This window comes from Pteropus vampyrus, unplaced genomic scaffold (assembly GCF_000151845.1).
Source record: "Pteropus vampyrus isolate Shadow unplaced genomic scaffold, Pvam_2.0 Scaffold5, whole genome shotgun sequence".
In the NCBI taxonomy this organism is placed as follows: Eukaryota; Metazoa; Chordata; class Mammalia; order Chiroptera; family Pteropodidae; genus Pteropus; species Pteropus vampyrus.
The window spans coordinates 4,898,021-4,911,709 of NW_011888786.1; the positions used below are offsets into that span (position 1 = coordinate 4,898,021).

Consider the following 13,689-nt stretch of genomic DNA (forward strand, 5'->3'; position numbering starts at 1 on the left):
ATTAAGATAGAAAGTTTACAAGAAGCTAATTTAAATATGATTAGAAGAGGCTCACACAGATAGTTATGGTCATTTTTAAAAAATCTGAAAAATCTATGCTAGTCTCCATAGTCCCATACTAACATCAAGACATAGTTGGCGACCTCTGCAACTTGCAGTGTACTGTTTAAAATTTAACTTGCTTTTACATCAATAATTTACAAGCTTACCCTCACTGAGTTCTTCCTATGGGTTAGGAACTTTGTGCTCTTATTGAAGACTTACAAGAACCCTACATGATGAGGAAATTAAGGCTTATAGAGGTCATACGATTTGCACAAGTCCTCATAGATCGTAAGTGATGAAGTAGAGTTTCCAACCTAGATAGCCTAGCTTCAGAACATGTGCACCTCGCTGCACAGCAATACTGAATACAAATTATTCTTAAACTCCAGGCAGAGGCTAAAAGGCCATGAGCTAGGTGCTGCTAAGTCTGATGTTTGGTGTGCTAGGAGTGAGGAAGGGGCAAGAAGATATGTCTTGAAGAAGCTGGAGAAGAGGAGAGGTGAAAGTAGCTAAAAATAGGATCTTTTATTTCTATTCTCTTGCTTCTTTAAAAAACACTGTTAAATTAAGCATGCATTTTGCTAGATACTGGGGATAGAAATGTGATGGAGACTATTTCGGTTTAGTGGGGAAGACAGGTAAATACATTATAATGAATTTTAAAAGTTAAGATAGACTGGTGTGCAAGGTTTACATTAGGAATATTATAGAATTCATTCATTCATTTCATTTTTTCAGAGAGCATTTCTCGAGTCTTCACTACATTGTACAAGAAGCACCGTAAGTGCTTCTGGAGCAGCAATTCAAGTAGCAAGAATAGAGCTACAAGAATAGGGAAAGATTACATCCCCTGCAGTGTTCACACAACGCCAACTGCATAGTCTGCCGTTACCTGAGCAAAAAGTTAAGGTTGACAACAGGAACAGCCTCTAGAGAGGATGCAATGGACAGGCTGAAAAGACTTGGACTTTTTACTATGACAAGCCAAATTGCTTTTGGTGGAATTGCAAGTGGACACATTTTCCCGCAGCATCAGTTGTATTAAAATAATCTGGAGACAAAAACCCCAAACTTTTTATTATTAAAATATAGATGTATTATGTAGTTGATGCAATAACATATGAATAAGGTATGACAGGAAAGGAAATTCCACAGCTGGTCAGGCAGATGACTTCGGCTTTCTCCCCAGAAGACTCTGGGGCAGGAGTTCATGGTCCTCAGCTCTCAGATGATCTAGGCAAGATAGGTGAACACTGAGTATTTTAAGTGTGCGAAATAAGTGTAAGAGTTAAGTACACAGACTGGGGCGAGGCCGCGGCGCAGGGCACTAGGAGCCTGTGCTCGAGCGCCTCTCTCTGCTCCCTGGACTTCTCCTTCCAAAGGCAACCACCACGAGAGGCCCTTTTCGACACCAGACAGCGCCTCTAGCGCAGGAGCTGCGCCTTTAAAGCCCGGCGCCTCGTTGCCACGGCAACCCTCCGCCGCAGACTCCTCCTATTGGCTGAGAGGACGTAGCTTGCGTCTGTCGTCAATGAGCGGCGCCGCCAGATCCGGGGACCCCGCGAAGCCTCATCTTTCTGAGTCTTGACTGTAGGCAGTGGGATCCACGGCTGCTGGGCGAGGGGGCACCGGTCATAAACCCCACCTGGGGTGGCGGCTGGTGTGCGGATCGCGGCAGGAGAGGGGCGCGGTAGGAACGGGCCTCCGGAGCCGTGGGCCGCGGGTACAGGGATCCCTCAGTGCCGCCTGCGCGCTTTCGGCCAAGCAGCTTTCTCCCTGGCTTGTTACTAGGGCCGCCGGACTCCGTTGCTAAGGACCCTGGAGATGCTGTGAGCCAAGAGCGCGCCTTTTATTTTCTTGTGTCGGGCTTTGGCCCACAGTAGCCATCGTTCGCCTTAATTGAAACCGGCCGTACCTCCCCCACGCCCTTTTTTAATCTCTGTTTTCCTCCACCTTTTCCCCTTACGTGTCCTCATTTTCCAACTTTGAAAACACCCTGGCCCTGAACTGGTCTTAGGTATTCAGACATGTATGGGGAAGACTAGGAAATTGGAAAGCAGGTTTGAAGACCCTTAATATGCGCCCTTTGGATTTACTTTGTGGTAAAAGGGGATTGAAATAGCTGTGTATTGTGCTCTGTCGCTCTACTTTGGAATTTGAAGGAACTTTAGAGATGCAACTTTCTAAACACTGGATTAGAAAATAAGAAATAATGAAGTGTTGGCCCCTGAGAATTTAGCAAGCAGTTTCGTGCAGTGGTCTCAAAGCAGGGTACGAAAGTAAGTGCATATAGAGAAAAAGATAGGATTTATGAGATATACAAAACAAAGAAATGTAATGCTTTCCTAGCAATGACACAAATGCCTACAGCCCCTTGTAGGTTGCCTGCAGCAACTGAGGAAACCTTAGGCCCTCCTTGTTTGCTCTGTGATATCGTTACATAATTTAGGTGTTTGGGTTAAGTGGATTTGTGGATGTTAGTGTCTGTTTAGAATCATGTTTTGTAAAACAATGAAGGGTGACCATGTAATATTTAAAACAAAATAATTTCATTTTTTTTACTTTCTTCCAACATTACCCTTATATACCACCCTCTGTGTTATTTAATGAAAAAAAAAACACTCAAAAGGGTGGTTGAACATAAGATGAGTTTAGCATTTTTCTTTTACAAACAACTCATGGGCCAAGTTTGTCGTCAGTTTGTTAACTATTAAAAATAGTTAGAGAACTATTTTTAAAAATTGAGGACACATAATTTGTCTTTAAGGTAAAGGGTGATAACTTTAAACAACAAGTAAAAAAGTAATAGTTTTGGAAAGATACTAATATAGGATGTTTTGAAAATGGACATAGAAATGTTTGCATTTGTGTATGTATGCGTGTTTTGATGTTGCTGAAAATTACATGAGTATATTACACACAAAAACTGTCCTGTATACTTAAAACCTTTGGAAGCTCAATTTCCTAGCATGTTTAAAGGTCAAATGGCGAGGTTCAGTGGCTTTTTGAACTCATTCATGAGGTGGCACCTTCCTATTAGTGCCTTACAGGCACAACTTTTTGACATAAATGTAGAAATTTAGTTCCAATAAAAACTTGTGTACGATTTGTAAATATTGTTGAAAAAATATGTGTCATGATTTGATGTGGCAAACTATGCACTTTTTATGTTTGTGAGTAGGCATCTTTGTGATGTATCTTTTTCAGTTATGTCAGCTGTTAACAATTTATGATCAAAAGAAACTGAACTTAAACTGGATCTTCAAATTGGTGTAGCCCAAGGTCGTCTTAAAACCAGATTTCTCAAAAAAAAAAAAAAAAAGAAAAGAAAAATATTTAGTCACCCTGACCGTGTTCTTATTAGTGACACTTAAAACCATTTTGTGCCATTATAAAGGGCTAAAACTCATATAGCATTTATTGTGTGCCAAGCACTTTTAAATGTTTTATTGGTCTTCATGTACATTTAGAGTAGTTACTGTAGTTATCCCCAATTATAGAGTTGAAAATGCACAGATTTTTTTTTTTTTTTTTTTAATAGAAACCTAGCTTGTATTGATCCCCATCAGGAGCCTCTCAAAACAGAGGCCAGGTATAACAGTAAACACTTGTTAAATCACGAGGTACAATATTATGTCAACATATTTAAAGTTTGCCTTAGCTTATCTTAGGGTATTATCTGACATTTAATGAAATATGAATGACCGTATTTCTAGAAAATGCTTTGAGAATGAATGTGAATTGTGATATTGGGAAGTAAGTCATCTGTTGGTCATAGGATGAGAAAGTTAGGTCATTCTATTAAATGAAGAAAATTGACATTTAAAATTCTTCTGTGTACAGAAACAATCTTACATTTAGTTTATCTTTACAAGGCACTCTGAATTGGGCACATCGTGTTTGAACTATTTTCAGGCTCAGTGTATTACGAAGAATTTTGTCCTTGTTGTGAAGATTTCTAATTTGTCAAGTAAATTAAAATAATCTCACATGACGAATCCTTCAAGAAAGTATCAGCGTTTATCCTGAAGAAGAGAAAGATAAGGATTTGGTAGTCATTGTTCTCAAATATTTGAAAAGCTCGTTTAGAAGTGGAAAAGAACTTTACCTGTGTTGCCTTATGGGAAGATCTTAGAACATAGTTGAGGAATAGACATATATATAATGACTATATTAAAAGTATAAAGTGGGAACTTAATGGAAGAATAACAGGGGTGTCATGCAAGTGAGGGAGGGAGTAATGAAGTCAAAATAAGAAGGAAGCAGTGCAGAAGTTAGAGTGCCATGGAAATGAACATTTTAGAAACAAGATGAGGAAAGGCTGCATGAACTTGGGATTGGAGCTAGGCCTAGAAATACCTGCAGGCAGTGGCATATATGTTTGGTTGTGTGTGGTGGAGGGTTCCTTGGTAGATATATAAGTTTAGAAATAATTGATTAGGTAGGAAATCATGGACTATGAACTAGAGGCCTTTCATCAGTAGAAAAGATGGAAATGTGGAAGAAGGAGCAACTTGGCATATGATCATATTTATTCAATAACAGCCTCGATAGGCTCATTGTATCTTCTTCTTTCAACAGATTAGGAAATCATAACTTAGGGAGGTTAAATAATCTGCCTGAATTCATAAACCTCATCATTGGTAGAGCTAAGACGCAGACCCGGATCTGAGCACACAGCCCTTTCTACCTCTCACACCACACTGACCACACTGTAGGACTGAGTGTAGGAAGTGAAGGAAAAGGAAACAGTGACCTAAGTTTTTCAGCCTGCTTGACCAGAAAACTGGTGGCACCTTAAATTAAGGGGTTCATAACTTCAGTGTGATAACCTCCATTTTGGTTATGTTCTGTTCAAGGAGCTTGTGGTACATTGAGCAGGAGAATTCATTATGTCACTGGGAAGTAGGACTTTTATATGCAGACTCTGACATTTGGAACTTTGGAAATATAGAGGCCAGAGAAGATGGAGATGATAGGGGATGTGCCAGCCACTCTTTCAGAAAGCTAGTCCCTGTTTTCTGAGTATAGCCAGAGGATTGCCATTGAGTGTCTGTCAGTGTATTTGATAATTTGAATGGGGTTGGGGGGGGGGGACTTTTGTTTTTATACATCTTATTTTCTTATAGCTGGTTTTTAATTTGCTATCATCGATATTTTGAAATTGATAGAGTTTTATATTTTCTCATTAGTCTTTTCACGTGTTTTGCTCCATACCATCCCTTTTTTGTGTGTCTTTTACTGCATTTTCTACTCTTTTCTGTTTCGGTCTTTATATGGTTAATGAATTTCCCACCACCCAAATTTTTTGAAATCCAGTTTTATTTAACCGCAGGAGTAAAAGGGAAGCAATGCAGAAACCAGAGTGCCATGGAGATGCACAGCTGAGAAACAGAGTGACAGGTACAGAATATTTCTCTTTAAATGAGGAGGTGAATTTTGTTAATGGTACATTCTGTTATACAGATGAATGCAGGTTGAACTTTATTGTTTTCAAATTTATTGATTATCTGGTTTTTTTTCCAGGTAACTGTGATCAAAGGACATCATCAAGTGCACAAATAAAACATGGGACTACAGTTCAGCGAAGTAAATCCTCGTCATCAACTAGTTCTCCAGAGTCTACAAGAAAAGTTCATCCTCGACCAAGTGATAAACTTAACCCTAAAACAATTAACCCAGTAGGTACAAAAGATATTCCTGACTCAGATTTTTCAAAGTAATATGCACGTAACATACTACTGGATTTCTTAAGCAAGGATCCAATAAACTATCTGAGGGCAGAAGGAGATTGTCTGACTTAGGAAAAAAAAAACAAAAAATAGTCTGAGTATCTATGATCCTTTGCCTCTTTTTATAATCTATACAATGTTAAGGAAATTGAAATCCTGAAGAATGCCCTGACATCTTTCTGCTGTTACTTCCTTTTCCCATATTTAATTGAGAGAGTTTGTAGCCCTGATTTGTCTTAATTTTTTCCTCAATATGAACAACACATTTTCAATTTATTTCCTTGTCTGATATGATTTTTACTTGAAAGCAATTTTTAAAACATGTTTTTCTTAGCAGGAATTATAACTAGATAAGTGAAATATTACTGTGCTGTGCATTACTATGCAGAACATGGATTGATCTCAAATGAATCTTATAGTATTTTAATGAAATTTCATGTATGTATTTTTACTCAAAATGTGTTTTTCCAGAGGAAAGGGCTAATTCTAAACTTGTATTCTTAAGTATATTTTTAAATTACTGCTTGCGATTAAAAAATTTATCATTATATACAGTAACTATTTATATTGTAATTTAGACAACTATGTTTCATTTGATTATATTCAAAGTACCATATTGTAAAATATTTACTTCTTGTGCCTTTAAGTCTCTGATCAATTATATTGAAATTACTCTGATTGTTTAACTGTCACGTGTTGTGATTGATCATCTCTTAAATTGTCTTTAAGAGTAGATCCACAATTAATCTATTCTTAAGATAATAATATATAGCAAAACTGAAAGCTGTGGAGTTATATATCTAAGCAGACACATCTGGGCATCTGTTTGTGAGAGTCTTGCTCGGTGTCCAGCTCTGTCATTCCTGCCCAACCAGAGTCTTTGATTTTACAGAAGCTTAAAGTCAGTTTGGAGAAATTACAGGTTCTTTGACTATCTAGGCTGGAGGACAAATAGGAAATGTGCTGAAGGCTGAAAACAAATATACTCTCCTTTATACCTCTATTCAGCTCTCACTTTGGAAGGGCACAGTTTGGGAGGGGATGGAAAGATGGGTTATCTTTATAATATTTATATTTATTATATTCCTGATTTCAGCTACCTTCAAACATTTGAAACAAGTTAGGGGTGAAAGGAAATATACAAAGTGTGGTCATGGTTGTGGTTTTAGTTCTGAGAGGCCTGATGATTTTTCTGAGTTCCTCAGTATAATGATGATGCGCTGGATACCCTCACGGTGGCTTGAAAGTCACCATTTGCCTCTGACCTGAGCTGGATTAAAACTGATGAGATATCACAGTGTAGGTGATAGTCATATTTATTGTATTCTTGTCATTTTTATTTCAGTTTGGTGAGCAGTCCCGAGCCCCTTCTGCATTCGCAGCTATTTACTCTAAAGGAGGTATTCCTTGCAGGTAAAATCAATGCAAGTTTTAACTGAGCATGTCATTCAAAATAATTGAGTAAAATCAATACAATATTCAGTTTAAATGTATGGAAAGTTTTATTTATGAGGGAGGTTGAAATAATGGTGAGTTATAGTTTGGCTGTTGGATTGGTATAGATCCTGGGACATTGTTGAAGAAAATATTTTAAATCCAAAATAGAATTACCAATAGATCTGAAGTAAACCACCAAATAATTTAAGAAATGGATCGAACTAGTTTCTAAAACAATTTCAGCATTCACTGGCTTGGGCAAGTTGCAAATAATCCTATTTCGTTTGTAAACAGAAAGTTAACAATTTATTGAAATTGTTCATTATTTTTAAAAATATATTTCAAAACTTAAATTTTAAAAATTTCAGTTATATTTATTGAAATTATATTTCTTAATGACTATATATGTCTGTTTTTGCTTACTTTTGATGTAATTCTTGCTACCTTTCTGGACAGACATCACGACTATTTTAAAGAAAATAACATAGGCTACTAATAGTAATATTTTAATATTTCACTGTTGAGAATCATTTATTTCTTCTAAGTACATCCAGTTTTAGCCTATTCTAGATGCTAGAAAATTTCACTATCATTGTGGAAAGAATAGTCACAGCATCCTTTTTGTTATTTTTTTTTAATTTAATAAATGTTTCTTGTGGTATTTTCAGATTTGGAGGGCTATGAGTGAAAAATAAGCACAAGAAGCACTCTTCAATTTATTGTTATTATTTCCTATTTATGTTCTGAATTGAAACCCTATTTTAAGGTTCTTATACCCCTTCCCCACTCAGAGCAATTTATTGTTGCTAAAAATGTAAAAAAAAAAAAAAAATGTTACTGAGGCCTCTAGCTATTATGAAAATAACACTAATGACAGAATCAAGAAGTTGAGAACATTAAAAAAAAGGGAAGAAACATGTGGGGATGATAACGAAGTTTTGTCATGATTGCTGTGATGGTTCAGTGGATGTACTCGTGCACTAGAACTTACCAGATGACATACTTATATATGCGCAGTTTATTACATGTCAGTTAATACCTCAGTAGAGGCTGTTAAAAAAAAAAAAAAAAGCAGCAGCAGTTGCTTTAATTCAAGGGGCTACCACTTTGTTACCGTACATGTGCCATGTCACCTTCCTGGCCTCAGTTTTCTTCTCTTTAACAGGGATAAAACCTGGCTTGACTTTACATCTTTCGTGTTAGGGTTTGATGATCTATCCGAGAAACATTGTTCCTTATAAAACAAATTGTTTCTAATGATCACATTTTGTTTGGCATTTTTACTTTTCTTTAGATTACTTATTTTATTATAATTATTATTTAAACATATTAACTGTAACATTTGCATTAAGACTCACAGATGGCAACATGCTTAAACTCCCAAACTGTAGGCTTAGCAAGTGCGGGGTTGTTTAGTTTTGCCACCAGTACAGTTTTGCTGAAAGAGTAGGAATTTGTAGGATTATAGACACTGCTTTATAAGATGTCTCTGTAATATATTTTGAAGTCATGGGTTTCCTACATGTTACAAAATCTAATATGGTTATGGTCTAGAAAAAGTATGTATATGTTAGATAATCACTGCTTAGTATATACTTATGTTATCCTTGTTACATTCACTGATTTTTATATTTTAGATTAGTCCATGGTTCAGTGAAACACAGATTACAGTGGGAAAGTCCTCCTGAAAATCTTCCATTCGACCCTCTTCTTATTACTTTAGCTGAGGTAAATAAATACTCCATCTCTCCTGAGTTTATGGGAAAAAAAATTAAAATTTCATTAAATGTTATTTTGTAATTCATCAGTAAATCTCATTCTTTACCCACAATTTCTTGGTTTAATTGAAATTGTAATTACTGAAATTGTATATCATGATTAGGAAAATGATAATAAAACTTAATTTTCACTTGGACTAATAAAGATTCAATTTTTTGTCATTAGCATAATAAGTGGATAGTATTATCATGTGCGATTTTTTGTTTTGTTTTGTTCTGATTTTTGGTCTTTGGCAGGGTCTGAGAGAGACTAAGCATCCATACACCTTCGTCTCAAAAGAAGGTTTTAGAGAATTGCTTTTGGTCCAAGGTGCTCCTGAAAAAGCTGTGCCTTTGCTTCCTAGACTGATTCCTGTTCTAAAGGCAGCTCTGGTATGTCCTTTATTCCTTTGGACTTACTGTAGTATATTTAGGATATTTTATGTCTTACTTCCAAATTACAAGCAGATTAGTCCTTTACTTGTGATTTTGATGTGTGTGTAGAGTTGGGCCACTGTTATTCAGGGCCAGATGATTACTTACTCAAAGGCACCTTTACTAAAGGTAAAATGGAACATTTTGAGTGATTAGAGAAAGTAATGAATCCCAGGCAGTATTTCTGCATGTTGTACTACATTTTAGTTAATGTCTAGGTCAGGCTGACCATTGTTTTTTTGTTTCTGGATGTCCTGCATTAAAGGCTATTTTTTAAATTCTAGATTTGGTTGATTATCCTCTAATTTTGAATGTTAAATCTTACTTTTTTTCTCCACTGGCTTGCCCTTTCTCCTAACCCATCTTTCCTTTCCTTTTCCCCTCTTTCCCTCCCTATCCCTACTCCCCGGACCCGCCAATGCTCCACAGGTCCATTCGGATGATGAGGTGTTTGAAAGAGGATTGAACGCTCTGGTACAGTTAAGTGTTGTTGTCGGTCCTTCTCTAAACGACCATCTGAAACATCTGCTTACAAGTGTGAGTACTGAAAAGATTAGAGAGTGGTTGTGTATATGTATCATGCATTATCCATATCTCTTCATGGTTTAATAACTTCAGATTAATCATTGAGATGATTCAAAACCTTAAAATGAATCTCATTACCCTAACCAAAATGTAGAGATCAGACTTTGTAGTTCATAAAATATTTTATTAATGGACAGTTTGCTCTTTAGATTTTTTTTAATGGAAAGTACTCATATGAGCAGAATTTAGGGTTGTTATAAAAAGTAAGCAGAGTCGAATGGGCAGAAATTAATGAACAATGTAACGGTATCGTGCCCATGTGGATTAGCTGTGAATTATAAGCAGAGCTTATACACCCTCTTGTGTAGTCATGTCTTTCATCTTTTTCTTTGTTTTTCATTGTAAGTTTTTTAGTTCTATAAATAGCATTCAGGATGGGAGTTGTTTTTCCTGTTACTTATAGTTTAATTTTTATCACAAATGTATACTGGGACACCGTGTAGTTAAGGAAGCCCCCAAGACAGCCTGTAGGTTCGGCAATTTGCTACAAGGACTTGGAGAACTCAGAAAAGCTGTTATCCACTGTTAGGGTTACTACCTGTAGTGAAACGACATAGGTTAAACTCAGCAAGGGGAGGAGGTGCACAGAGCAGGGGCCAGCAGAAACCAGGTGAGTACTGCAGATGTTTGGTGGGGGGACAAAGTTGCAGGCTGTGCTCGATGACCTGAACTGTATGTTTCTGTCTTCGCCCCTGTGATTCTGTCCTTATGCACCTTGTCCCCTCCCCCTTCGCAGTCAGAGTTCCACCATCTTCCAGCGGAGGCCCCTTTAGGACATATCGGGCTCGGGGTCTTGGGGTTTATAGTCTGATTCTTCTGTCACAGTTACTGAATTATTCATGTAAACGCACTCCTCTTTGGTGTCTCTTCCCATTTTAACTATAGGAAACATGTGTTTTAGAGGCTTAGCTTTTCATCATAAGTCCCCCAAATGCTCTTGCAAATTACAAAATGGAAAAGTATGCGATTTCATAGAAAACTTACTCTGGATACCACACTGTAGCAGATTTTTTAGGATTGGTATAATTTAAAATAATGTAAATTCATTGATCTTTTTAAAACAGAATGGTATCTATTATATGTACATTTCTGCGATATATTTCCTAAGAGAAGCCTTGAAATCTAAAACAAATTTAGTGGCATTCATGTACCTACTATGAGAAAAGAGTCAATGACATTATTTCTGGATACCTAATTTTTAGCTTACGGTGAATATTCAAATCATTTCACTCCCCCAATTTTATTTTAAAAGCTTTCCAAGAGACTAAGGGATAGAAGATTCAAAGAGCCCGTCACCAGTGCATTACAGAAGCTGGAGCTGCATGGTGGGAGCGTAAGTATGGCTTATTCTTTAAGTCGTTTTTTTATTTTCAGCCATATTACAAAATTGACTATATAACATATATTATCTAATTTCAGCCACAAGTAACCACGTGGAGTTGATATTATTTTTGTTTAAGAGCTCAGAGTTTCTGTCTTGCCCAGGTCGTCCCATTTTTAAGCACTGGGATTCAGACCCAGGTTGTGTAGATACAGAGCCTGTCACTTCTGCTGTGTGAAATAACTACACAGCACTCTGTGTAGTGCAGCTTTCCATTGTTTTTTCCTCTTTATTTTGGATGTTTTTGCTTTGACCAGTGGAACGTTCAGGAAACAGAAGGACTAATGTAGAGGGCTCATGAAGACAGTACCTTTTTCTCCCTTTCATTTGCCATCTTTTCTATCTAAAAAAAATTATCATTTGCCCATAATCAATGATCGAAACAAGATTTCTAGATGTCAGCAATATTATGTCTGGAAAAACGTGTGTGCTCAAATATGAGCATGCACACACAGGAATGATTCAGCCGATTATTTACACTTGCAAGAATGTTCAAGAACAATGAGCAAGAAGATGCAAGAATGTAGGGGATATCATCATCATTGTGTGGTGTCAAACCACCAGGTCGAGTTTTCATCTTTTGAAGTGTTCAGATAATCTAATCTTGGAAATATCTCCATGAAGCATTGAACCTTTCTTGTTTTGGAGATTACGTTTAATCACATCTGAATGATGGAGTTGCATGTGATTATTTTAACACTGCAGAACTTAGTTTTATTCTGGGTACTTTCTAAAGGACTTAAATCATAAAGAAAATTTGTATGATTGTATACAGTTTTAAAATGGCAGACGTTTTAGTTTGAACTTTACCTAAGTTACCTAATTTGACCAATTTCAGTGACTTTTTAAATTGATGATATTCTTTCCAAATGATGAATGCCTAGAATAAAGTTTATGAGGAGGAAATAAGTCCCAAGGCTACTAGATAATAGATTTCTTTGTTGTGTGTGGGTCCTGGGAAGAAGATTAGCACTCAGACACCTTGTGGTGATGCACAAAGCTATCCCCTAGCCAACCCAGTCCCTCTTCAGCGAAAGAGAAATTCTTGCTTTCAGATATGCTTGCTGTTGAATTGGAGTGCAAAATGAATTTGTGTCCCCTTCCCTCTTCCCCAGTAAAATGCAAGTAAACAGGTGCTAAATAATGATGGCACAGCTTTTCTACCTGAAACCTTTCTCAGGCGGTTTCCATGTATCTTGTGGACTGTTGCTGGGAATGGGGAAAGTCGAAAGGGGCAGTCCCTGCGTGTTAGAGTTCATGGGTACGTGTGTTCAGAGTTGGGGATAGCTTGTACAAAAAGTTTAAAAATAGCACACTAAGACTTGTAGGGGGAATACTGAGGCGTAGTTAACCAATCCAAGGACGCAGAGATAAGGGAGTTCCTCTCTTGCTACTCAATCTCATTAGTTTTGAACCATACTAATACAGAATTTAAAAAAAGATTTTTAAGTTATAAGGGCTAATAAGTATTATTTATTCTTTCAGGTTTTTTTTCTCTTCTCACTGTTTCAGTTCCTCATTTCTTTGGGCTTGTATCATACTGTTGGAAAGACTCAACTTCTGGGAAAACAAAAATGTCAGTTACAGACGGTCATAGTGTTGTTTTCTTAATAACTAATCAATTTACAACCTGCCTTAAATTGAAATTGGTTCATTCTGAGTTTGATTTAATATTTTTTCTAAGCGATGTGCACATTTGCCTTGGGAAAGGTACATACTTACACCTGATCTTCATAGAGCGTGCGGGAACTTATTACTTGCCAAGTATTCTGTTGAATACTTTTTAGACATTAAACTCATTTAATCTTTACTGCAACCCTCAGAAGAATGTTGTTATCTCCCTTTAAAGATTTATAAACCGAGGTGCAGAGAGGTAATTACCCCCACATTGGACAGAGAAGTGACTGGCAGAAGTCAGATCCAAATACTTGTTGTCCAGCCCTTAACTACTTCTGTAGTTAAATATTTTTACAAAACAGTAAGATACAACCTCTATTTTATTTAACTCATAAAAAAGTTTCGCTTTCTATTTTATCATTCCCTTATCCCTTTTGTTTGTTTTGAGTTTGGATACTGTTTTAGATAAGCTCCTGCAAGTGTAACACCTGTTAGGGGAACCCTGCAAGATACTAATGAGACCACGTTTTTTTTTGTTGACAGGGAAGCCTTCTCATCATCAAATCTAAAATTCCAACGTATTGCTCCATATGTTGTTGAAGAAGGGAGCCAACAGAAATCTCACTAGCTGGTGACAAGTGTTAAGTGCTGACCATAGTACCCTACGGAGCCTTTTCAGATTCACTTTAGTTTATTATTT

General features: G+C 36.8%; 1 protein-coding gene across 4 annotated transcripts in view; it reads left to right on the plus strand.

The window, feature by feature from the left end:
• The first annotated feature begins 1,574 nt into the window (after positions 1–1,574).
• Positions 1,575–13,689, plus strand: part of PACRGL (parkin coregulated like) — a 13,134-nt gene continuing 1,019 nt past the window's right edge. The window contains exons 1-9 of one of the 4 annotated variants that reach the window (XM_011365121.2): positions 1,576–1,874; positions 5,381–5,448; positions 5,572–5,726; positions 7,123–7,190; positions 8,852–8,942; positions 9,230–9,364; positions 9,836–9,943; positions 11,244–11,324; positions 13,533–13,689. In XM_011365121.2, the coding sequence (XP_011363423.1) occupies positions 1,870–1,874; positions 5,381–5,448; positions 5,572–5,726; positions 7,123–7,190; positions 8,852–8,942; positions 9,230–9,364; positions 9,836–9,943; positions 11,244–11,324; positions 13,533–13,589 (768 nt within the window). In that variant the 5' untranslated portion in view covers positions 1,576–1,869 and the 3' untranslated portion in view covers positions 13,590–13,689. Of the gene's footprint in view, positions 1,875–5,380; positions 5,449–5,571; positions 5,727–7,122; positions 7,191–8,851; positions 8,943–9,229; positions 9,365–9,835; positions 9,944–11,243; positions 11,325–13,532 lie in introns of all 4 variants that reach the window. The other 3 variants (XM_023534109.1, XM_011365127.2, XM_023534107.1) reach the window with 3 other exon arrangements.